Source organism: Heptranchias perlo, chromosome 7 (genome assembly GCF_035084215.1).
Source record: "Heptranchias perlo isolate sHepPer1 chromosome 7, sHepPer1.hap1, whole genome shotgun sequence".
NCBI lineage: Eukaryota > Metazoa > Chordata > Chondrichthyes > Hexanchiformes > Hexanchidae > Heptranchias > Heptranchias perlo.
Genome location: NC_090331.1, coordinates 51286906 through 51314740, shown reverse-complemented (window position 1 = coordinate 51314740; position 27835 = coordinate 51286906). Strand labels below are relative to the sequence as shown.

Genomic DNA, 27835 nt, shown 5'->3' with positions numbered 1-27835 from the left:
CACATACATGCTTACATATCTACATTATAATGACATTTTATGTGCATGTAAAGCATATAAACCACAAACAAGCAAGCAAGGCTTTACCCATTTGGTGCGCGGAGTATACAGAAATGAAAAAGAACGTGCACTTCATGGAAAAGTTCCCTTTACTTACAAAACAATATACCAATGCGCACAACATAACAGTCTTATTCTTCATTCCCACTCAAGTGATTTTAAAATAGCGTTCAAAAACTATCAGGAGAAGGAAGGAGGTCAATAACAATATGCAAATAACAGAACATGAAATGTTTTTATTTTGGTAACAAAAAGGTTCATCCCACTGCACTTACATATGGTAATGTGTGATAAATAATGATACAGACTGAGCATTAACGGTCAATATGCAATTAAAGTTCCTTCTTTTAAATGCAAAACATAAGTGAAGAATTATCCACACAGCACCATGGAATGAAACAGATTTAGTTCCCACTTTACCAAGATTCTAACCTCAGCCCTATCATTGTAGGATGATGTCAAGGAAAGGCAGGGCACCTCACCATACGGTGAGGAGGAAAAGAAAACACAGATATCAAAGGGAAAGTTGTCACCAGGCTAGCATCATTTACCATCCAGCAGCTGGCTGAAGAATGACATTTACAACCACCTGCAAATCGCACGTATGGCCACTGAAAACTGTACAGGAAGGAAAAAGGGTGGAAATATACAAATTTCATGAGAAAGTGTACCTACACATCAAACTGCAACAATTACAAATGATACTTTTGGGACAGTGGAATGATAACATTTCTGCACACAGCAGAAATTACACACTGGAGAAAACACAGAGTAAAACATAAATATGATGGTCATACCTTGCTCCAAGGGTGCAATCAGCAGAATCCTGGCTTCCAGCCTCACTTGGTGTACTCACCGATTTTGAGGGAGGAGATGTAGGAGGGACTAAATAGTGAAACAGACAGGTATCCGCTGTTACTACCCGTAGTGGATGCACTGGTAATGATGTTTCAAAATTAATTTAACATGAAGTATTGAATAAAACAAAGGTGATGGCATTAAAGAAAAATACATGAATGAAATGAAATTTAAAAGAGAGAAAGGAAAAGGCAAAGTTAAAAAATTCCATGCTGAGCTTCCATGCACTTTACAATGTATGCATTCAGTCTGTGGATGAAACAGATTTGGAACCATCTGTGTACTTTAGTCATGCTTCTAAAATGTGAAATAGCAGCATCTTGCTGGTTGTTCAATGGGCCCAATACATGCATTATCCCTTTTGCTGACTTATACAGATCGTCACGAACCAAAAACTATTACACAGCATTTCTACTGAATCCTAAAACATTTTGTTCTACTCCACACTTAATATAAAAAAGTAACATCCAGACTAGATAACACATCCATTTGCCAATTCATGAAAATAAATATTGTGCATATATTACACACACCTATTTATGAAGTGTTGTGTAAAGTTTCCTTTCTAAAATCAAAGTTATCATATGCAGGTCAGAGAAAAGGGATAATGTCTATTCTATTAGGCTAACATGCCTTTAGCAATTAGGGAAATTGAAAGACAACAGGTACTACAAATGTGATAATGTTTTGTTTACAAATTGATGAATAATGGAAGTAAAAGGTGGTACAATAGAACAGTTCGCAGAAAATCATATCTTCAACATCAAGAAGAATTTGCATATTAATACAGAAACTGTTTGTGGTGGCATATACAAAAATAATTCATGAAATTACATCAGGAAAAACACAAATTACTTATGGGTGTCAGGCTTCCAAATGTCACAAGAATAATATGTTTTTTTTAAAACCTATTTCACTAGATATATATTGCCACACTAATATCATTTTAAGTAAGATTACACTGATGAACTCTAGTGGCCTGAGGTCATGTGACATCAGTAATGTTATTTCCAGGCCAGAAAATAGCTTACTGAGCACTCAAGAGACTACATTTGTGGCACAGTTAGGGTATGAACATCTTGAATGAAAATCTAGGCACATAAACAGGTATTTTTATGAATCCATCTATATTTTGCATTACTTTTTAAAATTTACCCTGCATAATTTGATGATAAAACAAAAAGATAAGCAAAAAAATATTAAAGTGATCAGGCTATTGTACATACTGTAACTTTTGTTTAGTAGCATTGGTGGCGAAGGCCTGGGAACATTGTTTCCTGCTCTGCTCCTTAGTGAATGGATATGAACCTTCAATGCTGATTTTAAATTCATATATATCTAAGCAAGAACTGATGATTTCATTTAACTGAGCCGCCATGCCTGTTTAACTCCAAATAAAAACAGATTGCTTTTCTTTACTTTAAGTTGGCCACCTGAAAATCAAAATCATTAATTTCGACTGAGCTCAGATATATCAGTAATACGAGATGAAGTCCGATGGCTTTGCTCATGCTGAGTCCAAGCACTGGGAAAGGTAAATCCCAGTGTCCGGGAACATTAAAAGGATTCTTTTCCCAAGAACAGGGGTGTCATGCTAAGTAGTATTATTGGAATTATCAGCATTGGGAGCAAACTGGGGTCTGGGAACACTGGGATGGAGTACTTTGAAGGGGGTTCTAGCAGCACTGGGAGGGAGGCCTGTGGTCCAGAAGCACTGCAGAGAGGGGTTCTGGGAATACTTGGTCAGATCCTGGGATAAGGGATTAGAGTCCTGGGATCTCAGAGTACTGAGGAGGCAAGTCCCAGCATCAGGGAACATTAAGAGGGGTCTTGGGATCTCCAGAACACTATGAACATGTCTGGGATCTGGGATCACTGGAAGAAGAGTCCTCGGATCAGGAAGCACTGGGATGGGGTTCTAGGGTCTGGCAACATTGGGGAAGATCTGTGCACTGGAAGGGCAGTATTGGGATCCAGGAATTCTGGAGAGGGGCTGTTCCACGATACTTCTGCAGTTATCGATATGCTCAATCACATCCTCACCTTCGCCTTTAATGCTCGTCACCTGTAAAACCCTTACTCTCTCCGACCCTGGTAATTCCCCATCTCCATTCCCTTAAGTCCAAGGGACACACACTTGAACGTATATGGCACTCAACTGGTTTAGCCATTCATCACTAGATCTGGTTGCACCACACCAAGCACTAATGGACCCTGCTCTCCTCTGTCAATACTGCTCACGACTCTAAGGTCATCCTGGATTGCAAAGATAACCCCTTCAATCCTCACCTCCAACAAGTACGAGGAGCTCATACACTTCTTCATCACTAAGAGTGAGACCATCAGTTCAACTGCCTCTGCCACATCCCTCCCTTCCTCTTGCCCAAGCCAAGCTTCGCTCAAGGATCCCCCCTCCCCTAGCCCTGAACTCACACCTGTCTCTAATTTCTCGCCTATCTCTCCTCATGCCCTCTCTGAGCTCATCTTATGCATGAGGCCCACCTCCTGCGCTCTCGACCCTATTCCCACTAAACTGCTGACCATCCAACTACCCTTCATGACCTTTTGCTAGCTACTACTGCAAACAATTCCCTCTCCTCTGGTACTGTCCCACTCCCTTTCAAATCTGCTGTCATCATCCCGCTCCTCAAAAGACCCACTCTTGACCCCGCTTTCCTTGCCAAATGCCACCCCATCAATAGCCTCCCTTTCTTCTCCAATGTCCTTGAACGTGTTGTCATCTTCCAAATCCATACCCATCTTTCCCGCAACTCCATGTTTCGATCCGTGCCACAGCACTGAAACGGCCCTAATCAAAGTCGTAAATGGCATCCTCTGAGACTGTGAACACGGTACACTATCCCCCCTCATTCTTCTCAACCAGCCTGCATCCTTTGACGTGGTTGACCACACCATCATCTTCCAATGCTTCTCCTCTAATGTCCAGCTGAGTGGGACTGCCCTTGCTTGGTTCCATTCTTACCTATCTAGTGGTACTCTAGGATCAATCTTTGGCCCGTTCTATTCCTTATCTACATGCTGCTGCTTGGCGACATCATCCGTAGACGTGAAGTCAAGCTCTACCTCACCATCAGTTCTCTCAATCCCTCCGCTACTTCTAAGTTGGCAATCTGCTGCTCAGAAATCCACTCCTGGATAAGCCGCAATTTCCTCCAATTAAGCATTGGGAAGACCAAAGACACTGTCTTCAGCCCCAGCCACAAACTCCATTCTCTCGCCACTGATTCCATTTCTCTCCCTGACTGCTGTGTTAGACTGTGTCAGGAAGGGACAGAGCATACAAACAAAAGAGTGCATGAACAAATAGGGTCTGGGCAAGAAAAAATGGTAATAAGATAAATAGGGCCATAGTACAAAAAACTGTTAAGATGTCTAAAAATGTTAAAATGACAAATCTAAAGACACTGTATCTGAACGCACAAAGCATTTGTAATAAGGTAGACGAATTAACAGCGCAAATAGATGTAAACAGATAAGATATAATTGCAATTACAGAGACATGGCTGCAGGCTGACCAAGGCTGGGAGCTGAATATTCAAGGGCATTCGATATTTAGGAAGGACAGGCAAAAAGGAAAAGGAGGTGGGGTGGCATTGTTAGTAAAGGATGAAATCAGAGCAATAGTGAGAAAGGATATTGGCTGAGAAAATCAAGATGTAGAATCAGTCTGGGTGGAGTTAAGAAGCACCAAGGGGCAGAAAACACTGGTGGGAGTTGTCTATAGGCCTCCAAACAGTAGTGGTAATGTAGGGGATGGCATCAAACAGGAAATTAGAGATGCATGTAACAAGGGTATTACAGTAATCATGGGTGACTTTAATCTACATATAGACTGGCCAAACCAAATTAGCAATAATACTGTGGAGGATGAATTCCTGGAGTGTGTACGGAATGGTTTTTTAGACCAGTACGTTGAGGAACCAACCAGGGTACAGAATATCCTAGATTGGGTATTGTGCAATCAGAAGGGGTTAATCAATAATCTTGTTGTGCGGGGTCCTTTAGGGAAAAGTGACCATAACATGATAGAATTCTTCATTAAGATGGAAAGTGAAGTAGTCCAATCCGAAACTAGGGTCCTAAATCTAAACAAAGGAAACTACGACAGTATGAGGAGTGAGTTGGCTATGATAGATTGGGAAGTTTCATTAAAAGGCATGACGGTGGATAGGCAATGGCTAACCTTTAAGGAACGAATACATGAATTGCAACAGTTATACATTCCTTTCTGGCACAAACACAAAAGGAAAAGCAGCCTAACCATGGTTAACAAAAGAAATTAAGGATAGTATTAGATCTAAAGAGGAGTCATATAAATTTGCCAGAAAAAGTAGCAAGCCTGAGGATTGGGAGCAGTTTAGTAGTCAGCAAAAAAGGACCAAGAGATTGATTAAGAGGGGAAAAAGAGAGTAGGAGAGTAAACTTGCAAGGAACATAAAAGTGGACTGTAAAAGCTTCTACAAGTATGTAAAAAGAAAAAGATTTGTGAAGACAAATGTAGGTCCCTTACAGTCAGAAACGGGGAACAAGGAACTGGCAGAGCAATTAAACAAATACTTTGGTTCTGTCTTCACGGAAGTGAACACAAATAACTTCCCAGAAATGCTTGGGAACCAAGGGACGAGTGAGGAGGAGGGATTAAAGGAAATTAGTATTAGTAAAAAAAAAGTGCTGGAGAAATTAATGGGACTGAAAGCCGATAAATCTCCAGGGCCTGATAATCTGCATCCCAGAGTACTAAAAGAGGTAGCCATGGAAATAGTGGATGCTTTAGTTGTCACCTTCCAAAATTCTATAGATTATGGAACAGTTCCTACAGATTGGAGGGTGGCAAATGTAACCCCACTATTTAAAAAAGGGAGAGAAAACAGGGAACTACAGACCGGTTAGCCTAACATCAGTAGTAGGGAAAATGCAAGAGTCTATTATAAAGGATGTGATAACAGGATACTTAGAAAATATCAACAGGATTAGACAAAGTCAACATGCATTTATGAAAGGCAAATCATGTTTGACAAAACTACTGGAGTTTTTTGAGGATGTAACTGGTAGAATAGATAAGGGAGAACAAGTGGATGTGGTTTATTTGGATTTTCAGAAGGCCTTTGATAAAGTCCCACATAACAGGTTAGTGTGCAATATTAAAGCACATGGGATTGGGGGTAATATACTGGAATGGATTGAAAATTGGTTATCAGACAGGAAACAAAGTGTAGAAATAAATGGGTCTTTTTCGGGATGGCAGGCAGCGACTCGTGGGGTACCGCAGGGATCAGTGCTTGGGACCCAGCTATTCACAATATATATCAATGATTTGGATGAGGGAACCAAATGTAATATTTCCAAGTTTGCTGATGACACAAATCTAGGTGGGATCGTGAGTTGTGAGGAGGATGCAAAGAGGCTTCAAGGCGATTTAGACAAGTTGAGTGATTGGGCAAATACATGGCAGATGCAGTATAATGTGGATAAATGTGAAGTTATCCACTTCGGAAGGAAAAACAGAAAGGCAGTGTATTATTTAAATGGTGATAGATTGGGGAATGTTGATGTACAAAGGGACCTGAGTGTCCTTGTACACCAGTCACTGAAAGCAAACATGCAGGTGCAGCAAGCAGTTAGGAAGGCAAATGGTATGTTGGCCTTCATTGCAAGAAGATTTGAGTACAGGAACAAGGATGTCCTACTGCAGTTATACAGGGCCTTGGTGAGACCACACCTGGAATAGTGTGTGCAGTTTTGGTCTCCTTACCAAAAGAAAGGATATACTTGCCACAGAGAGAGTGCAGTGAAAGTTCACCAGGCTGATCCCTGGGATGGCAGGATTGTCGTATGAGGAGAGATTGGGTCAACTAAGCCTGTATTCACTCGGGTTTAGAAGAATGAGAGGGGATCTCATTGAAACATATAAAATTCTGACAGGGCTAGACTGACTGGATGCAGGGAGGATGTTTCCCCTGGCTAGGGGTCAAGAACGAGGGGTCACAATCTCAGGATATGGGGTAGGACATTTAGGACTGAGATGAGGAGAAATTTCTTCACTCAGAGGGTGGTAAACCTGTGGAATTCTCTACCACAGAAGGCTGCAGAGGCCAAGTCACTAAATATATTTAAGAAGGAGCTAGATAGATTTCTAGACACAAAAGGCATGAAGGGGTATGAGCAGAGAGTGGGAATATGGTATTGAGATACAGGATCAGCCATGATCATATTGAATGATGAAGCAGGCTCGAAGGGCCGAACGGCATACTCCTGCTCCTATTTTCTATGTTTCTACGTTTGCAATCTCGGCATCCTATAGGACCCTGAGCTGAGCTTCCGACCCCATAGCCTCTCCATCACTAAGACTGCCTACTTCCACCTCAGTAACATTGCCCGTCTCCGACCCTGCCTCAGTTTGTCTACTGCTGAAACCCTCATTCATGCTTTTGTTACCTCCAGGCTCAACTACTCCAATGCTGTCCTGGCCAGCCTCCCATCTGCCAACCTCCATAAACTTGAGCTCATCCAAACTCTGCTGTCCATATCCTAACCTGCACCATGTCTCGCTCATCCATCACCCCTGTGCTCTCTGACCTATATTGTCTCCCAGTCCACAACACCTCGATTTTAAAATTCTCATTCTCACATTCAAATCCCTCCATGGCCTCACCCTTCCCTATCTCAGTAACCTCCTCCAGCCCTAAAACACTCCAAGAACTCTGCATTCCTCCGACTCCGGCCTCATATCTATCTGCCGCTCCCTTCGCTGCACCATTGGTGTCCATGCCTTCAGCCATATAGGTCCTATGCTCCAGAATTCCTTCCCTAAACCTCTCTGTTTCTCTCTACTCCTTTAAGATTCACCTTAAAACCTCTCTCTTTGACCAAGCTTTAGATCACCTGTCCTAATGTCTTCTTCTTTGACTCAGTGTCAAATTTTGTCCAATTACGCTCCCATGAAGTGACGTGGAACATTTTTCTATGTTAAAGGAGCTATATAAATGCAAGTTGTTGTTGTTTCAGCCTCACCATTGCAGTCCCTGTGCTCACCCTTTTCCCTCCTTGGTCCACTCCATCGTTCATCTTTGCTCCCCTGCCCAGCTTATGCTAGCACTGTCCCAGTCCTGCTCATCACCTTTGTTCCCTTACTCCACTTCAGTCCATCCCCTTCAAATCCCTCAACCAGCCTCAACCCTGGTTGTTGTCTTCCTTGATAAGGACTAAGCTGGGAACAGGCAATTTGTTTCTCAAGCACTTAAAGAGCTATGTTCCATTTGTAGCACTATAAAAACAATTTAAGGGTTACCAGCTTAGCCATGGTAACTAGCTTTGCTCATGGTACTGTTTTTTTTTTATTCGTTCACGGGATGTGGGCGTCGCTGGCAAGGCCGGCATTTATTGCCCATCCCTAATTGCCCTCGAGAAGGTGGTGGTGAGCCGCCTTCTTGAACCGCTGCAGTCCGTGTGGTGACGGTTCTCCCACAGTGCTGTTAGGAAGGGAGTTCCAGGATTTTGACCCAGCGACAATGAAGGAACGGTGATATATTTCCAAGTCGGGATGGTGTTTGACTTGGAGGGGAACGTGCAGGTGGTGTTGTTCCCATGCGCCTGCTGCCCTTGTCCTTCTAGGTGGTAGAGGTCGCGGGTTTGGGAGGTGCTGTCGAAGAAGCCTTGGCGAGTTGCTGCAGTGCATCCTGTGGATGGTGCACACTGCAGCCACAGTGCGCCGGTGGTGAAGGGAGTGAATGTTTAGGGTGGTGGATGGGGTGCCAATCAAGCGGGCTGCTTTATCTTGAATGGTGTCGAGCTTCTTGAGTGTTGTTGGAGCTGCACTCATCCAGGCAAGTGGAGAGTATTCCATCACACTCCTGACTTGTGCCTTGTAGATGGTGGAAAGGCTTTGGGGAGTCAGGAGGTGAGTCACTCGCCGCAGAATACCCAGCCTCTGACCTGCTCTCGTAGCCACAGTATTTATATGGCTGGTCCAGTTAAGTTTCTGGTCAATGGTGACCCCCAGGATGTTGTTGGTGGGGGATTCGGCGATGGTAATGCCGTTGAATGTCAAGGGGAGGTGGTTAGACTCTCTCTTCTTGGAGATGGTCATTGCCTGGCACTTATCTGGCGCGAATGTTACTTGTCACTTATGAGCCCAAGCCTGGATGTTGTCCAGGTCTTGCTGCATGCAGGCTCGGACTGCTTCATTATCTGAGGGGTTGCGAATGGAACTGAACACTGTGCAGTCATCAGCGAACATCCCCATTTCTGACCTTATGATGGAGGGAAGGTAATTGATGAAGCAACTGAAGATGGTTGGGCCTAGGACACTGCCCTGAGGAACTCCTGCAGCAATGCCCTGGGGCTGAGATGATTGGCCTCCAACAACCACTACCATCTTCCTTTGTGCTAGGTATGACTCCAGCCACTGGAGAGTTTTCCCCCTGATTCCCATTGACTTCAATTTTACTAGGGCTCCTTGGTGCCACACTCGGTCAAATGCTGCCTTGATGTCAAGGGCAGTCATTCTCACCTCACCTCTGGAATTCAGCTCTTTTGTCCATGTTTGGACCAAGGCTGGAATGAGGTCTGGAGCCAAGTGGTCCTGGCGGAACCCAAACTGAGCATCGGTGAGCAGGTTATTGGTGAGTAAGTGCCGCTTGATAGCACTGTCGACGACACCTTCCATCACTTTGCTGATGATTGAGAGTAGACTGATGGGGCGGTAATTGGCCAGATTGGATTTGTCCTGCTTTTTGTGGACAGGACATACCTGGGCAATTTTCCACATTGTCGGGTGGATGCCAGTGTTGTAGCTGTACTGGAACAGCTTGGCTAGAGGCGCAGCTAGTTCTGGAGCACAAGTCTTCAGCACTACAGCTGGGATGTTGTCGGGGCCCATAGCCTTTGCTGTATCCAGTGCACTCAGCCGTTTCTTGATATCACGTGCAGTGAATCGAATTGGCCGAAGACTGGCTTCCGTGATGGTGGGGATAGTAAAGGCTGAGGAGGATAGTGGGAACAGGGGAGTGCGAAAGGAGTCATGGGGTCCACATGCGTAGGTAGGACCTATGGGGAAGTGGTCAGTGAGGACAGCCAGGGTTGAGTCGGCTGGAGGTGATACGGGGATGGGGATGGGGATGGGATTGGGGAAAAAGAGGGATAGAGGGGTGAGGAGCAACAAAGCAGACAGAGAATGAGAGGGGGGATCTGCATAAATGTGGAAAGCAGAGAAGAGTGCAAGACATGAGAGCAGAGGAGGGCAGCAATGAATAAAGGCCCTTCACCAATGGGAGGAGGGCACAATCAGGTAGGGAGGTGGAGATGGAAAACAGAGGTGAGGGGCAAGGGAGTACCATAGGGGGTGGGGGGGGGGGGAAGAGATTAAGTGGGAAGAACAAGTAAGTGGAAAGGAGTGCAAGGCATTACAGCAGAGGAGGAGTACAAGAGATGGGGTTTTGAGGTTGGGAGCAACTATGAGCAGGACTCATTTTCTCCCCTTGTTGGCAGGAGTTAAGAGTCAGCAGGGTATACATGGAAGGTTAAAGGAAATGGAAGCACAGGGAAGCAAGGAGAAGATAGGGAGTATACATGGGTTCAGCAAGTAGTCTAAAGAGAAAGAGATATGGGAGCAAGGGGTGGTAGGAAGAAAAGTGGGACGATGAATGGGTAGAGGACTGAATTACAGCAATGAGGAAAACAAGAGCAAGAAGGAAGCCACTGTTGGCTGCAGCCTCTATTTTCACCACCAAAAAAACGCAGCTTGCAGCTCTCGCAGTCTCCCTTCTTGTCCCCACTACACTACCCAACCCACCATCTCATGCCCAAATGGAAAGAAAAAAAAAGAGATGGAAGTAGAAGAGGAGAGACAAGCCAAAAGAGGTACCCACAGAGAAGCAGAAGAGAAAGACAAAGCAGCATAACAACAACTTTCATTTATATAGTGCCTTTAATGCAGTAAAATGTCCCAAAGCGCTTCACAGAAGCAAATATCAAACAAAATTTGACACCGAGACACATAAGGAGATATTAGGACAGGTGACCAAAAGCTTGGTCAAAGCGGAAGGTGTTAAGGAGCGTTTTAAAGGAGAAGAGAAACAGACAAAGAGACAGCAACATAAAGATGATAGATATGGTAAAAAGAGAAACCACATCATCCAACGTAGTGTGCAGCATCACGGGGGATCCACTAGTTAATATATTACAAGTCTTCCATATAGCCTGTATTTCCTGACAATGTAACACTTTGCTGTCTCACAGTTGATATCCCTATTGTTGTAAAACAGCATGTTCGCCGACTCACCATGAGCAACACCACAGGAGATCTGCCATATATCGTCCTATGCTTTTGTAGCAACAAGTAGAGAACTGAACCTGTAACACTGTCAGGTCCAATTAATGTCTCCAGTTAGAACAAGTGCTCGATTTGTGATTTAACTCACAACGACTCACCATTTGAGAAAGTTAAATTACATGTGACACGAATTTTTTTTGAACATTGTTTTTTATTTTGTCAAATTTTCCAGTTGAACTTATTTACTTAATTTAAATGCATTTTTTTTCATAATTATATCCTGTGTCCCAGAGGTAAGAGTAACAGAATGAAGCTCTACTGCCATCTACTGATAGCCCAGTATTACCTTCTGATAAGAATAGCATTCTGAAATGTTAACATTTGCTAATTTATTAGACTGATGTTAAGAAATGGATGAAATAAAATGGTAAAAATGTAAACTTTAGTTTTCAATATTTCAAAATAATTAGAATCCGTTAAACCTGCACTCTGATTAACATTTGACATGTTTAGACAGTTTTGTCAAACAAATCTGACATAAGGTAAAAACAAACATAAATCAAATATACCTTGGGTAGACAATGCAGCGATTTAAAAGATAGTTTCTCATGTTTACCACTCGGCTGCTCAAGGAATAAAGTATTGCAGATGAAAGGTATATAATTTGTGAAATGTAACGAGTTATGCTACTCCCATTGTATGTTATTAATAAGCAACAATTTTTAGCTTCATCTCAATATGTCTCAAATTTAAGTCCCATTTTGAATTGACCTTCATGAGACAAAACAAAACTGCATTGACTTAGTGGAATAGTCACAAAGAGAAAGTCAATGTGTTCCTGAACATACAAAGAATCATACCTTATAAGTTAAATCCACATACATACCAACAGAGGGCTCTGATATAATGCCCATGCTCTGTAGCAAGGCCTCAGCTTCCCTTCGTTTCTTCTCAATATCAGATTCTTCATTCTGTGCCAATTCTTTTTTCTGATCAGCCTAAAATAGAAATAATTACGAATACAATATTTTTAGAAAATATAACCACAAATTACGATTATATATTATAATTTTAAAATGTGCATTATTTGTTTCAAGCCACGTTATCAATGATTTTTCTTTTAACCAATTTTCTCCCCTCCTCTCCTGAAGAAGCTGCTGGAGTACAGTTCTACAGGTGTTGTCAGTCCTCTGGTACCTCACCCAAGTGCTCATTCATGTGTAAGCCTAGATGTCAAGAGTTGACAAGTTATTTAACTGTGAAGAGCATCACAGCCAACCCCAATCCATTTGTTACACACACATAGCACTTTCTAGCGGGGACCATCAAATAATCTTTAGGAGGGAACCGACCTAATTTTTCCCTACTTTGTCCAAGAGAAGAGGTCAATTGTAATATTAAAAAAGTATTGATAGGGAACATGCAGGAATTTTCACCACTGTAAGTTTGAACCCGCAATTAAGTCATCAGAACCCTTCAACTGAATTACTCATTGTTATCCTCTCTCAACTATATTATTTTGGAGAGATTTAAATTTTTTTTTAATCATCCCCACCGCCACTTCCATCAGCTTGGAAGCTAAAATACTCTAGATATTCTCTATGACTGTTAGAATATATTCTACCTTGTTGCATACAAATGAATCAAACATTTTGGGTGGAAGATCAGTGCGGGCAAAAGTGATAATCTTCAAAATAACCAAGAGGTCATGATTTGCGTCCACAGTAAGGTCAGTATCAATTTTATTTGCAGTATAGACTTTATGTACAGTATACAATATAAACAGATGAAGTACTTCAAATGACTAGTGTAATTTGGTCTAACCTGTTCAAAAAAGGGGAAAGGAAATTACAGGTCAGTGGGTGATTTCAATGTGCACCAAGAGTAGCTGGGTAGTACCACTTCTGACCGAGATGATTGAGTTGAAGGACGTAGCTGCCAGACTGGACTTGCGTCAGGTGGTGAGGGAACCAACACAAGGAAATAACCTACTCGCCCTCATCCTCACCAACCTACCTGTCATTGGCCAGGAATACCTTGGAATGAGGTACGGACCTAGTGAACCTACTACACAGGACTACTTGCATGTTAAATACCAAAAGCAGCAGGCTATTTACAGCGCTAAAACGGTCCCATAATCAGCAGATCATAGCAAAGCTCTGTAGCTCCCACCATATCCAGTCAAGAACCGGGGAGGACAAACTGGCAACTAACAGGAGGCGGAGACTACATGAACATCCTCATCTTCAACAATAAAGGCATGAGAAGTTTAGAACCAAGTCGACTACACAACATTGGGTGAACATTTTTCCTCTCAAGAAACCAATCTTTGTGGAAGGAATATATTCTGGGTGCACTTTCAGTTTATAGTTAATAATTATATAAGCTAGTTGGTATTTGCACTGGTAAGAGATCACAATGTGTCATAATGATTTCCAAAGGAACTACTTTTTGTCTTGTGGTATCTTAAAGCATGCCAAATGTTTAATCAGCAATCAGCTGTTTGTCCACCATTCTAGTGTTAAAAAGGAAACATTCTGACAATCCCACTGCATCATAGCATCATTATCTGAAGTCTATCTTCAGTTACCTAATATTAAATCTTTTCAAATACAGAATTTGATCCACTTCTGTTTACACCTATTGCTTAAATAAAAACCTGTTTGGAATTCACTACTTATAAAACAGGTGCGTATTCTCCATTTTAAAGCCTCCCAAAAAGTAACATTAATTTGATTGTAGCACAGAACTTTTGTTATCCCACAGGACAAAGGCAATAATAAATACCATAAAAGTAAAACAATCATGCTGCATCTACAGAGAGAATGTATCTATGGATGATGCACATATACAGGTTACAGTTTATGACTTACTTCCTTTTTCTTTCTCTCCTCTTCTTTCCTTTTCTTTTCCTCCCTGATTTGAGCCAAGCGCTGTTTTTTACGCTCTAATTCTGCTTTAAGCTCGCTTTTATCTTTGTCTGACATGACTGCAGCCCTGTTTACAAACAATCAGAAAAGAGATCAGCATAATGGTTTCATAAATAAATCCTTTTTTGTCTTCCACATTCAAAAATATGGCTTTATGAACTTACTGCCTCATTCAAATCACGGAAAATCATAGAAGCAACAGCTAGTCTGTATGATTGTTGTTACGGGAATTCAGTGAGATATTAGAAAGAACAGCAGATGACGGGTTTAATGACAGAAAAAAAAGAAAGCTAAAAAAGAGCAGGTACTGAAATTTACTACTAAAGTTATGAATTCGGAGGAATGGTATGTACAGTAGCCTTGAAAATGGATACGGATTGAACAGAAACATTCATCAGCTGCATTATTCACGTGGATTTGACAATATACACCAAATGAGAAACAATTGGTAACTATTTTTGTACAAAGAGCTATAGTATTTATTTGCGAAACAATTGTGATATTTAATGCTTCAAGACCATTTGAGACTTGTAAATGTGTTCCATATTAGCGTTTAAACCTCTTCTCCAACACAACACTATTTTAAAGCACTAAATGTAATGTTACAAGGGTCTTGAAGCAATAAACTTCATCCATTTTCAAACTCCTTCTGGCCTTGCTACAACTCTTATAATAGCTTCAACTACAGGAATGAGCATCCGCAATATTTTTTTTAAATTTTTTTTACTTATCAGCAACTTCCATACCCGTCATTTAACCCAATCTTATTCGTTAAGAATTTGGACACTTTGAGCCATACATAGAAATATGTAAATTCTTAGGCCAGTTTCCATCAGGTGAGAATGTACCGCAAGAGAGGATAACATTTCCAAGCTTTTTAAGCATCAGACCCAGTATAAAAGTTCTGACCAGCTGAAATGCAAATTACCAAGTCGCTTAAAAATATACAGTGGTTTATGAAACTTTAAATGTTTGTGCTATTTACAGAATGGTGTTCTTGCTTATGTTTTACTTTTTTATTAGTTGAAGGCTATAACACTTAAGTGCATACATCACTTTAATAAAACTTACTGTTAAATAGCAACTCTCTCCTTTCATGTTCACAAGTTCATGAAAAAAATACTAATGAGGGAAGCCATTCAGCCCACCTTAGCTCATCCATCCAGAAAAATCCATAGTCACCATCACAGCATCCAACTGTTTCTTAAATGATTGAGGTTTTTGCCTCCACTACAGCACCTGGAAGTTCATTTCAAATGTCCATCAATCTCTGCATGTAGAATTCTTGACAGCAGTTGTAAATTTGCCTTGTCAGTTTGAATAAGTACCCTGTTGTCCCACTGTGACCGTTTAACTTGACATAGTATATCAGATTTCTTTTAATATTCTATATATCTTTAGAAGGTCCCCTCTCAGTATTCTCCTTTTAAACCTGAAGAGCCAAAGTTTCTCCCGTCTTTCTTCATAACTCAGTCCTCTAATGCTAAGGGTCAGAGGAAGGGTATGAGGAAACAGAAAGGTTATTTTATGGGCCGCTTCAATCACCCAAACATAAAATGAGAAATCAAATGGTGCAGAGTCAAAGTTGGTAAATGTAATGCATAACCCAGTGCATCAGGAAACCCATGAGAGGTAATGCTCATCTTGATCTGTATTTATAAGTGACATAGACAACAAATAGAAAATAGAAGTCATGTCAGTCTCATTGTTCAACATGATCATTAGCAAAGACCAAGAGCAAATAATTTTAAACGGGCTAATTTCAAAGAAATGATGGAATAACTTAAGAAAATTTGATTGGGGGGTGGGTGTTGTTCAACACAACTTCAGCAGAAGACAAGTGAATATTCAGGATACAAGTGGAATATTCAGGATACATACATCAAATCAGCAAATATCCCTGGAGCCACCCCTTACTCCAAGGCAGATTGAATAGTTTGGAATCCTTACAATAGCACTCTATACATTTGGGAATTGGGGTCCTCCAACTTATCCACCATGTGTCGGAAGCTGGAAGGTACTTCCCCCAAAGACTCTAACAATCTTTCATGCTCACTATGCATTCTTCTTTTGAAGACTGGCCCCAGAGATTGGGATCCCTAGCCTCAACAGCTGTGGACAAAGGCGACCTTGCCCTCTAGCAAGGGACTTCCTGTTCCTCCTTTTCCACTTCTACCTGCTCCCGCTCACCTGTACTCAGTATATCACCCAGTGAACTGACTATCAAACTGATATCTAGAACCCCCAGGGATGACATTTCTACATTGGTGCTTGTAAGATACACTACAAGGTACTCCTGTGAGGAAACCGCTAGTTCTTCAAGAACCATATCTGCAAATAGATAAAGAGGCAATAGTTAGGAGAGAGAATTCTGCTGGATATTAAGCACAGCTGCCCGAGGCAGCAGCTGGGCTGAATCAAGTGGTTCTCAGCCTGCGTGGTAGTGCCTCTAGTTGGTACTGTTTTATACAAACCTTGTGCAGATATATGTCCCCTGCTTCACCATTTCTGGCCTCCTGAAGGAATCATTGCGTTGAATCTCAAGAGCCCCGTCTTCAAATGAGGAGAGATCTAATATACCACTGGGCCACCTCCAGTTGCATTTCTGTCTCTCCAATTGTGTGCACCCTTCCTTCAAAAGAATAATCTTCCCTCTGTTACATTACCATCTGGGCAAGCAATGCTGCTACCCATGTGTGATGCAGGATTTGAGATCAGGAATTTGAAGCATGCAGAAGGTTTGATGGGAAGGGTGTCAGCAGGATACCATTTACCTATATGTGATGAATGAAGGAGTGAGTAGCAAGGGATATGGTGAATGGGGCACAAATTAGGTGGTGTTCTATAATGAGAAAGTAGAGAATGTCACAAAAACCTAATACAGACAAGGTGCTGCACCATGTCCCTTTTGCTTGGTGCAGATCGTAAGTAAAAAGTGTCCTTGTACCTGCTTACTTTGCCCCTCCTGGTAAGATTATTGAACTTCACTGCAATGAAGTTGGTGCACTCTGCCACCATGCTCTTCTTTCTGTCGCCATGGTCATTTTTTGAGCATGGTGTAGAAAAAGAACTTCCCTCCTGTAGCAATATCTCAATGCTTTCATCTTGAAAGGTGCCCTATTTCTTGCAATTGTTCCGGCAGACATTGCGAAACTAGGCACAAGAGTGTCACAGCAGCAATTCCAGATGCAAAAAGGCAACTTTCTACTCTCCAATCACCAGATAAAGGCTAACATAGGTAATGAATGTGAGCCAGAATCAGGCAGTGAAGTCAAAACTGCCTCTTATGACTATCAATGCTTGCATTACAACTGCCATTTTTGCTAGGACTCCTGGGGAGGCACCCAATGCCTGCGCATCACACTCACGTGGAACTCGCCCAGTTCATGCAAATCATGGGGCTAGTAAATTGATGCATTCTTGCAAAATATCACGGAGGTTAAACGTGCAATGGCAAATTTAACTAATGGCGGGCGCCGCTCGTTGATCAGCTACAGAAAATTCTGGTCCATCAAAACAAGGTTCTATATGCCTGTTTGTGGTTTGCATGAGCATAAAAATAAGGGTTCACCCAATGTCCCAGCCAACATTACTCCCTCAACCAACACCATCTTATTTGTTTGTGGAATCTTGCCACCTATGTTTCCCACATAGTGCCCTTCACTGTAATACAGCAAATTTACTGAAACAATACATCATAATTGACTAGGAAAAATTACACACCTTAGTGATCCTAAAAGTCATTCCCCTTACAAATATATTTCAATACTATTTGTTTACTACTATGCAAAAATTGCTTAAGCTGCAATTAACTTTGTTTTTCCCTCCCTAAAATCTTTTCTCAGTTATTTACATAATAAAATATCAACTTTTTTTGCTGCACACCCACAGTGGATTTGCAGTAATATGTTTCAGGTGAAACCAATTTATTTCTTTGTTTGTTCTTCCGTTCTGCTTCTCCAAAATGTTCCTTTTTCTCAATTATTTATACGATTATAAAAGATTTTTTTCTCCCCCTTTAATTCCCATGTTGTATTTGTACTTCTAACTAAAGCTGTTATTTGTGTGCAACTGCTCAGGGAGGTTTTCCCACCTCTGAATCTCCAATAACCAGCACTAAACAGATCTATGGTCCAAGCTGGCTGACCTGCTGCAATGTCTAAGGTCAGCATCCAAGTACCTTCCTTCCTCACGCCATCTGGCACAAACATCAATCTCCCTCAGCAACACATAAAGCCAAACAGCTGTTAACTCAGAAATTTTAATTAACTTTAAACTTAAATAATTCTATGGTACAAAATGTGAAAAAAATAAAATCTTTTTTTCTGCCGCTCCCACCTCACAGTTGTCATTTGTAATTTTTCTGTTTAATTGCCACTATTTGTAAAGAATCATAGAAATTTACAGCACAGAAGGTCGCCATTCAGCCCATTGTGCCTATGATGGGCCGAAAAAGAGCTATCCAGCCTAATCCCACTTTCCAGCTCTTGATCCGTAGCCTTGTAGGTTACTGCACTTCAAGTGCATATCCAAGACGTTTTTAAATGTTATGAGAGTTTCTGCCTCTACCACCCATTCAGGCAGTGAGTTCCAGACCCCCACCATCCTCTGGGTGAAAAAAATTCTCCTCAACTCCCCTCTAACCCTTCTACCAATTACTTTAACTCTACATCCCCTGGTTATTGACATCTCTGCTAAGGGAAATAGGTCCTTCCTATCCACACTATCTAGGCCCTTCAATTTTATGCACCTCAATTAAAATCTGCCCTCAACTTCCTCTGTTCCAAAGGAAACAACCCCTATCCAATCTTTCTTCATAGCTAAAATTCTCCAGTCCTGGCAACAGCCTTGTAAATATCCTCTGTACCTTCTCTAATGCAATCACATCTTTCTTGTAATGTGGTGACCAGAACTGTACACAGTATTCTAGCTGTGGCCCAACTAGTGTTCTATACAGTTCTAGCATAACCTCCTTGCTCTTATATTCAATGCCTCGACTAATAAAGGAAAGTATCCCGTGTGCCTTCTTAACCACCTTATCTGCCTGTCCTGCTATCTTCAGGGATCCATGGACGGCACTCCAAGGTCCCTCTGTTCCTCTACACTTCTCAGTATCCTACCATTTATTGTGTATTCCCTTGCCTAGTTTGCCCTCCCCAAATGCATTACCTCACACTTCTCCGGATTGAACTCCATTTGCCACTTTTCTGCCCACCTGACCAGTCCATTGATATCTTCCTGCAGTCCACAGCTTTCTTCCTCACTATCAACCACACGGCCAACTTTTGTATCATCTGCAAACTTCTTAATCGTGCCCCCTACATTTAAGTCTAAATCATTGATATATACCACAAAAAGCAAGGGGCTTAATACCGAGCCCTGCGGAACTCACTGGAAACATCCTTCCAGTCACAAAAACACCCATCAACCATTACCCTTTACTTCCTGCCACTGAGCCAATTCTGGATCCAACTTGCTACTTTCCCTTAGATCCCATGGGCTTTTACTTTTCTGACCAGTTTGCCATGTGGGACCTTGTCAAATGCCTTGCGAAAATCCATGTAGACTAAACCAAACACGCTACCCTCATCGACGCTACCCTCCTTGTTACCTTCAATCAAATTAGTCAGACACGATCTACCCATAACAAATCCATGCTGACTGTCCTTGATTAATCCGTGCCTTTCTAAATGAGGCTCCTGAACATTTACCTGAGGAAGGAGGAAGCCTCCGAAAGCTTGTGAATTTAAAATAAAATTGCTGGACTATAACTTGGTGTTGTAAAATTGTTTACAATTGTCAACCCCAGGCCATCTCGGGCATCTCCACATCATTTCTAAATGACAATTAATACTGTCCCTCGGGACTTTTTCCAATAATTTGCTCACCACTGATGTTAGGCTGACTGGCCTGTAATTACTCGGTCTATCGCTTTCTCCCTTTTTTAAACAACAGTACAACATTAGCAGTCCTCCAGCACGACACCTGTAGCCAGAGAGGATTGGAAAATGATGGTCAGAGCCTCCGCTATTTCCTCCCTTGCTTCTCTTAACAGCCTGGGATACATTTCATCCGGGCCTGGCGGTTTATCTACTTTCAAGGATGCTAAAACCCTTAATATTTCCTCTCTCACTATGTTTATCCCATCCAATATTTCACACTCCTCCTTAACTACAATGTCTGTATCGTTTGCCTCTCTTGCGAAGTCAGAGGCAAAGTATCCATTAAGAACCATACCCATGTCTTCCGCCTCCACATACAGGTTACCTTTTTGGTCTCTAATAGGCTCTACTCTTTCCTTAGTTATCCTCTTGCTCTTTATGTATTGATGAAACATCTTTGGGTTTTCCTTGCCAATATTTTTTCATGCCCTTTCTTTGCTTTCCTAATTTCCCTTTTAATTTCACCCCTGCACTTTCTATATTCGTCTAGGCTTTTTGCAATACTGAGCTCTCAGTATCTGACATAAGCTTCCCTTTTATGTCTTATCCTACCCTAAATGCTCCTTGACATCCAGGGGGCTCTAGATTTGGGAGTCCCACCCTTTTTCTTTGTGGGAACATATTTGCTCTGAACCTCCACTATCTCCTCCTTGAATGCTCCCCACTGATCTGACACTGATTTACCTTCAAGTAGCTGTTTCCAGTCCACTATTGCTAAATCACATCTCAGCTTAGTAAAATTGGCCTTTCCCCAATTGGAAAGGGGTTTGTCTTTCAGAATCAGTAAGAAGTGTAATCTTTTACCTCATGTCAATTGTGATGTATTGCTTCAGTAGATTTGCTGTGTGACAGTGATGATACATGAATGAGATAGTGTTGGTTGAGGGAGAAATGCTGGCCAGGACATTGGGAGAACCATTCTTTGTCATTCCACAGCAGCAGTTAAAAACCACGACTCCTATGATACAACTCTGTCACATAGAATTATTCAACAGGAGCTGTAAACCACCAGCCCAGTTAAAATTACCAGCAAAAGACGAGGGGGAAACTTCCTGCAGGGATTTGGAACAACATAGGAAAAGGAGTAGGCCATCCAGCCCCTCGTGCCTGCTCCGCCATTTGATAAGATCATGGCTGATCTGTGATCTAACTCCATATACCTGCCTTTGGCCCATGTCCCTTAATACCTTTGGTTGCCAAAAAGCTATCTATCTCACATTTAAATTTAGCAATTGAGCTAGTATCAATTGCCGTTTGCGGAAGAGAGTTCTAAACTTCTACCAGCCGTTGTGTATAGAAATGTTTTCTAATCTTGCTCCTGAAAGGTCTGGCTCTAATTTTTAGACTGTGCCCCCTATTCCTAAAATCCCCAACCAGCGGAAATAGTTTCTCTCTATCCACCCTATCTGTTCCCCTTAACATCTTATAAACTTTGATCAGATCACCCCATAACCTTCAAAACTCTAGAGAATACAACCCCAATTTGTGAAGATTAAGCAATTAATTTTCTGGGCAAGTTTCATGATGTTTCTCAGATTTTTTTTTGTGTATGTTATGTTGTGTTATAAATGCCATGGCCAAAATTCCACTGCCCGGGCAATATTCTGGTCGTGTAATCTGGTGGGTAGGGATAGAATTTAGGCCAGGACCCAATTATGCTAGGTCACCACCCCCAATTTATTGATCTTGCAATTCCTGCCAGAAGTGTGGACAGGCACTCCTTGTGTCCACCCCTTCCATACAAATGGAACAGAAAGAGGCACTACTGGCAGGATTAACATCATCCACCAAAATTCCTGTCAGTTCCACCTCTGTTGCACCAATGTTATGTACCCCTGTATGCAAACTAGTGTGTCAGCACTTGATTCTGGCTGAAGTGGAGTCTGCTGACATATCAAAGGCTTGTTTTCCCAAGGCAATCGATTGCAGTAGGGAAAGTGATAAATTTGACTAAGAGTTCTGGAAATTCTTTTTTAGTATCTTCAATAAGCATAGCCAGCCCACTTATACTGCAGCAAGGTGCTGCAATGATATCCCTTCCCCCTGCCCCAGTAAAGTGGACATTCCAATTACATCAAAAGTGGCATGGGTGCCTGCCCAAAATATTTAATATCCCTGAGCCTGAGATTTGGGACAGTGTCAGAGGCCAGTCCAGTTGGTGAGCTGAGGATCTGCCCTGCCCCAAATCCAATCCCAAAAGCCCTCCAGAGGAACTTCTCATTTCTAGCTATTTACATTAGCCTGAGTGAAGAAGGAAAATGGCAGTCGAAAACAATGTGAAGAAATTATTCTATCAATTTGGTTGTTTTTAATAGTACTTGATGGTTTGTGAATCGTAGCTTTGGAAAATAAATTGAGATTTGTTTGCTCAGTTTTCTGCCAGCTACTCATCCCGTGAGGGTGGTTTTTTCGTTACTTCTGATTCATTGACATTTAGTCAATCGGATATTTAACGAGTATCTTAACAGAAAATGGCTTATTTGAGAAAATCACAATCTTTTTCCCATATGGGCATGATTTCTTGGAGGTGTGACGCTTAAGCCACATTTTCAGGTATGCTTCCTTTGAAAGATTTGACACAATGGACACATCATAGACAGGAGATTTGCTTCTTCAAAAAAAGTCAAGAAGGCTGATCAGGGAGGATTTCCTCCTTTCAGGAAGAAAGAAACAGGAGAAGGCCATTCAGCCTCTCAAGCCCGTGCCGCCACAATTAAGATCCTGGCTGATCGGTACCGCAACTCTATTTACCTGTCATTGCTCCATATTCTTTGAAATGCTTACCTAACAAAAATAAATCTCAGTCTTGAAAATTTCAATTGACCCAGCATTCACAGCCTTTTTGTTTGGGGGGGGGGGGGGGGGGGGGAGGAAAGAGAGTGTTCACATTTCTACTACCCTCTGTGAAAAAGTGCTTCCTGGTTTCACTCCTAAATGGCCTAGTTCTGATTTTAAGATTATGCTCCCGTGTTTTGGATTCCCCTACCAAAGGAAATAGTTTTGCTGTAAATACTCTATTGATTCCCATTATAATTTTAAAGACCTCGATTAAATCCCCCTCAACCTTCTAAACTCAAGGGAATACAAACCAAGTTTACGTAACCCATCCTCATAATTTAACCCTTTAATCTTTTGAAATCATGCTGACTGCTATTTAGTAGGTTATTTTCATATGGTAATCCTCAAGTTTGTTCTTCATAATCCATTTCATTATTTGCCAGTTATTGATGCATGACTGAAAGATCTGTAGTTACACATGTTTGTTTTTTTTAAAAAACAACCTTTTTTTGAAAATAGATACCAGTCCAGTGGGATCTTCCCTGTATTCATTAACTCCTTTGTGATGACTGTCAGCACTTTATCCATGCCTCAGAATTTACTGGTTTTGAGCTGCTCTAGAACCTCATTGCAAATGTCAGTCATTAAGTTTAGTTGTAAAATCTCCTGTTACTGGTTACTCCTGCTAATGGCATGTTACTAGTGTCACCTTTAGAGAATACTTTCAGGAAGTAATCATTTAGGATGTTAACTATTTTCAATTTCAAACCTGTTTGCATGCTTACGGGATCAATGTTGCTTTGATAACCTTTTTCTTGTTATAATACTGGGGGGAAAAAACTGTTTAATTGATCTGATAGAGGTTTTCAAATTTATGAAAGGTTTTGAGAGAGTAAATAATAAAAGACTTTTCATTGGTTGGAGAAACTCATTGTGGCATTACTAATAGCAACTTGAAGGATACTCTGCTTTATAATGACAGGAATGCACAATGCATTATATAACAGAGAATGTTTATGTCTCATTTTTCTCTCTCAAACATCTTGGATGTTTTTCTACATTAAAGGCACTACAGTATATAAATGAAAGTTTTAGTTGACAACCCTTTCCCCACCGTCCTTTTCAGGAGAGCCTGCCAGAAAACTGTTTGCTACTAAGGTAGAACTGTGTTCAGTATTCCCTGTTCCTTCAAGGTCGCAAAGTCTAATGTTAATTAGAGACTCGTTCGTCTTTGGATTGCCAGCTACTTGTAAATCCACATTAATAGTGGCATGCATCATTCACACGCCGTTACTTTTTCAGCAAATTATGGGCCATTATAAGTATAAAGACAGATTTCCTTGTAAATGTTGTAAAGACAAAGGTCTGATAAAATTAAAAGCAACAGACTGCCATTGTAAGTAATTAAATTTACTACATACTGTGGAGAATGGGTTGCGTAATGGGTTAAAATAATGTTCATCACCTCTGAGTTTGAACACAGCCACCATGAGTGTACATTTTATTACAGTTTTAGATAAGAAAGGTTGGGCGCATGCTGTTAATAATGTGCAAATTGGCCAGCAACTTGTGGCGAGGAAGAGATCATAAAATCATAGAATGGTTAAAGAACAGAAGGGCGTCTGTCAGCCCATTGAGCCCGTGTCGGCTCTTTTTAAGAGCAATCCAGCTAGTCCCATTCCCCCGCTCTTTCCCCATAGCCCTACAAATTTTTCTCCTTCAAGTATTTATCCAATTCCTTTTTGAAAGCCATGATTGAATCTGCTACCCCGTGAATTGCGAATCCCCACAAGTTGCTCAGCCATCAGCTTCACGAAGAAATGGTAGCTCACCCTTAACCTTCCTGTGAGTTTCATGAAGTTGCTGCATTTGAACATTAATTGCCATTAAACCTGCCACAGAAAGTTATGTCTAGTAATTAATAGTGTAAGTACTCTTAATGCCATGATAATTGTTAATGACTGCCAATCAACCTCTCTGGCCCAGAAAATAAACAATTAAAAGTGTAGAGTCTCATTTCTTCAGGCAGTGAATTGTTGGAGATTTTAAAAATGTCAAGTTTTTTTTAAATTCTTCCTTTTCTTTCACTCAATCCAATCTTTCTTTCCCTCTCTTCTGTACCTGATTTGACATTGAATTCACTCACTCTAATTCATCCTCCTTCTCAGTCCTTCCTCTGTTTATTTCTCAATCCTTAAATGTCATTGGTTAAAACGACCAAGTTCCAGATGCCCTGTTGCCCTCGCCATGCTGTTATCAGCTCGCACTTCCTGCAACTTACAGCGCAAACATTTTTTGAGCTGAAGGGTGCTGGAAAAAGTCTAACTAACCAGGCACGCCACAAGATGCCATGCTCCAGCAAATTCTGGGCCATTATGTTTTCTGAAAAAGTTTGTCATTACTGGTATATTTTATAATTCAGAGACAGACTTAGCATGGTGTATTTTAGACAGATAGCCTGAAGTCAAACTTTTCCAAAATTTTACATGTTGTGGGATTCACCACAAAATTTAATGCATCAATATGTGTTGTTAAATATTTAAAAGAAAATCATATTTGGCCCAGAATAAGAAAAATTGTGGAGATGCCAACAGGGTTAATAAAGTACAAATCTTATTTTTTGAAAAACTACAAATGAATTCTTTCTATTTTATCATTCAAAGTGTACAGCAGAGGATATCTAACTTACTTTAGCATCAGGCTAGTATCAAAAGCAATGCAGTGTCCTTAATTTGTCTTTGTTGCATTTCATTTTGGTGTTCAAAATTTCTCAAGGAGGTTGCCACCCACTATTTACAATTGTCTGAATTCAAATGACAACTGAAAAATAAACTGCAGTACGTGAAAATCTCATTTCTGTTCTGAGGCTTGATTTTGCTCAGTGTTAGCTACTGCTCATTGTTAACATTTTTGCAGATTGTATGAATAAACCCATCCAAATGCAAAAGAAGTTGCACATAATGGTAAAAGCCCAGAGGAGATCCTTTATGATTCTTTAAAAATGATATTTATGAAACCCAATTCATTTTCTTACAAAGGATGTAACTGAACAATTTTCCCCTAGTGGAAAAGGTTTCATCTGTCAGTGTCATTTATGCATCTTTTATAAATGCAAGTCAAATAGGAACACAGAAACAGTTAGACGAAAAAAGACCAAGGTCCATTTAGTTTGCCTTCGACCATCCACGATACAACGATAATGGAGTTGTTGACTAATCTCTGTCAACTAGTCTACAACAGACATGATGCAAGGAAAACTCCAGCGGTGGAGAACTTTGGGAACCATAGGTCCAAACTCACCTGTTCCTCCCAAGTATGCTACACTTAACGTCATGTCTCAAATTATTATATACTATATCCCAAAATGTGATTTTCTGAAAGGAATCTATCTAATTTGCATTTGACTTAATCAATATTAACTGCTTCCACCATCTCCCTTGGGAGCCTGTTCCATAGATTAACCACTCGCTCACTGAAATATTGTTTCCACATATTAGTTTTAAATTTATCCCCCTACAAACACAGGCCGTGTCCACTGGTTCTACTGTTCTAGACAAGGTGAAATAGCTTGTCATGGTCTACATTATCTAGTCACTTTAGAATCCTAAAAGCACCAATCATATCACCTCTCAATCTTCTCTTTTACAGGGAGAACATGTCCAATTTACATAATCACTCCTCATAATCCAATCATTCTGGTTGCTCTTTTCTGTATCCTTTCAATAGTTGAAATATCCTTTTTGTACTGTGGTGACCAGAACTGTAAACAGTATTCTAAGTGCGGTCGCACCAATAATTTATAAAGTGACAGCCTTATTTCACTATTTTAGCTCAATATTGACCTTTTAATACATTCCAACATATGATTTGCTTTACTTACTGCCACCAGAGCATTGTAGCAATACCTTCAATCTATTGTCAATCAGGACGCCCAGATCTCTCTCATTTTCCATGCACATTATATTCTTTCCATTTAAGTAATAGTCCCTTCCTGGATTTTTTGTCCCTATGTGAAGCACTTTCCATTTCTCTACACTGAATTTCATCTGCCATATGTCTGCCCAATTCCCAAATATATTCAAATCCTCCTGTAGCTTATTAATGTGCAAATTGGCCAACAGCTTTGGAATCTTCCACCTCCATTGGCTTTGTATCATCTGCAAATTTAGCCATTGTACTTGTGACTCCAAGCTCCAGATCATTTATAAAGATATTAAACAAAAGAGGTCTCAATAACTGACCCCTGTGGGACCCTACTAGTGACATTCTCCCAGGCTGATGACAATGCCTGTCCCACTATCCTCTGGGTTCTATTGGTCAATTATATACTGATTGTCTGGAATTGGTGGAAATATTTTACAAACTGTATCAAAGGCCTTACTGAAATCCAAGTACACCACTTCCACTGCCTTACCCACAATTGACGTCAATCTCACGGGAATGTAGTTTCTTGGGTCACTCTTGCTAACTTCTTTGAAAATATTAGTAATATCTGCCTTTTTCCAAACCCCAGGCACCTCTCCAGTATTCAATGATTTCTGGAAGATTTGTAACAGTTCCTGCAATTTCCTCCCTTAATTTCTTATGAATCTTCAGATGCTCTTATCAGGCTCCTGAGATTTATTCAACTTAAGTTTGCTCAGATGTTCAGCAACTATGCTGGAAGTAATGTGAATAGTGTCACAACTTACCTCTGCAACACCCAATAGTCCCCTTTCCAGATCAAATAGGTTACCTGTCTCCTCCTTGGTAAAAACCGAGGCAAAAAAAAACTTATTGAGCACTTTTGCAGCGCTTTCACAGTTGTCGTGCCCTCACCCGATCCCACTTTAAGTGGCCCCACTCCATACCAGTTTTCTTTTTCTCGTAATATAACTTTAAAAAAAAATGATCCTTCACTTCTCTTGCCATAATCAATTCAAAATTTTTCTTTGCCATTTTGATGCCCTTTTTACGCTCCAAACATGCCTTTTTGG

The 27835-nt window shown here is 41.0% G+C and overlaps 1 protein-coding gene across 3 annotated transcripts in view; it reads right to left on the bottom strand.

The window, feature by feature from the left end:
* The window catches only part of LOC137323707 (cytoplasmic dynein 1 intermediate chain 2-like), a 168897-nt gene that overhangs the window by 75317 nt on the left and 65745 nt on the right, over window positions 1-27835 (bottom strand). For all 3 annotated transcript variants that reach the window (XM_067987526.1, XM_067987527.1, XM_067987528.1), the window contains exons 2-4: window positions 14083-14206; window positions 12096-12207; window positions 858-945 (exon numbers count right to left, since the gene is read on the bottom strand). In XM_067987526.1, the coding sequence (XP_067843627.1) occupies window positions 858-945; window positions 12096-12207; window positions 14083-14206 (324 nt within the window). The remainder of the gene's footprint in view (window positions 1-857; window positions 946-12095; window positions 12208-14082; window positions 14207-27835) is intronic.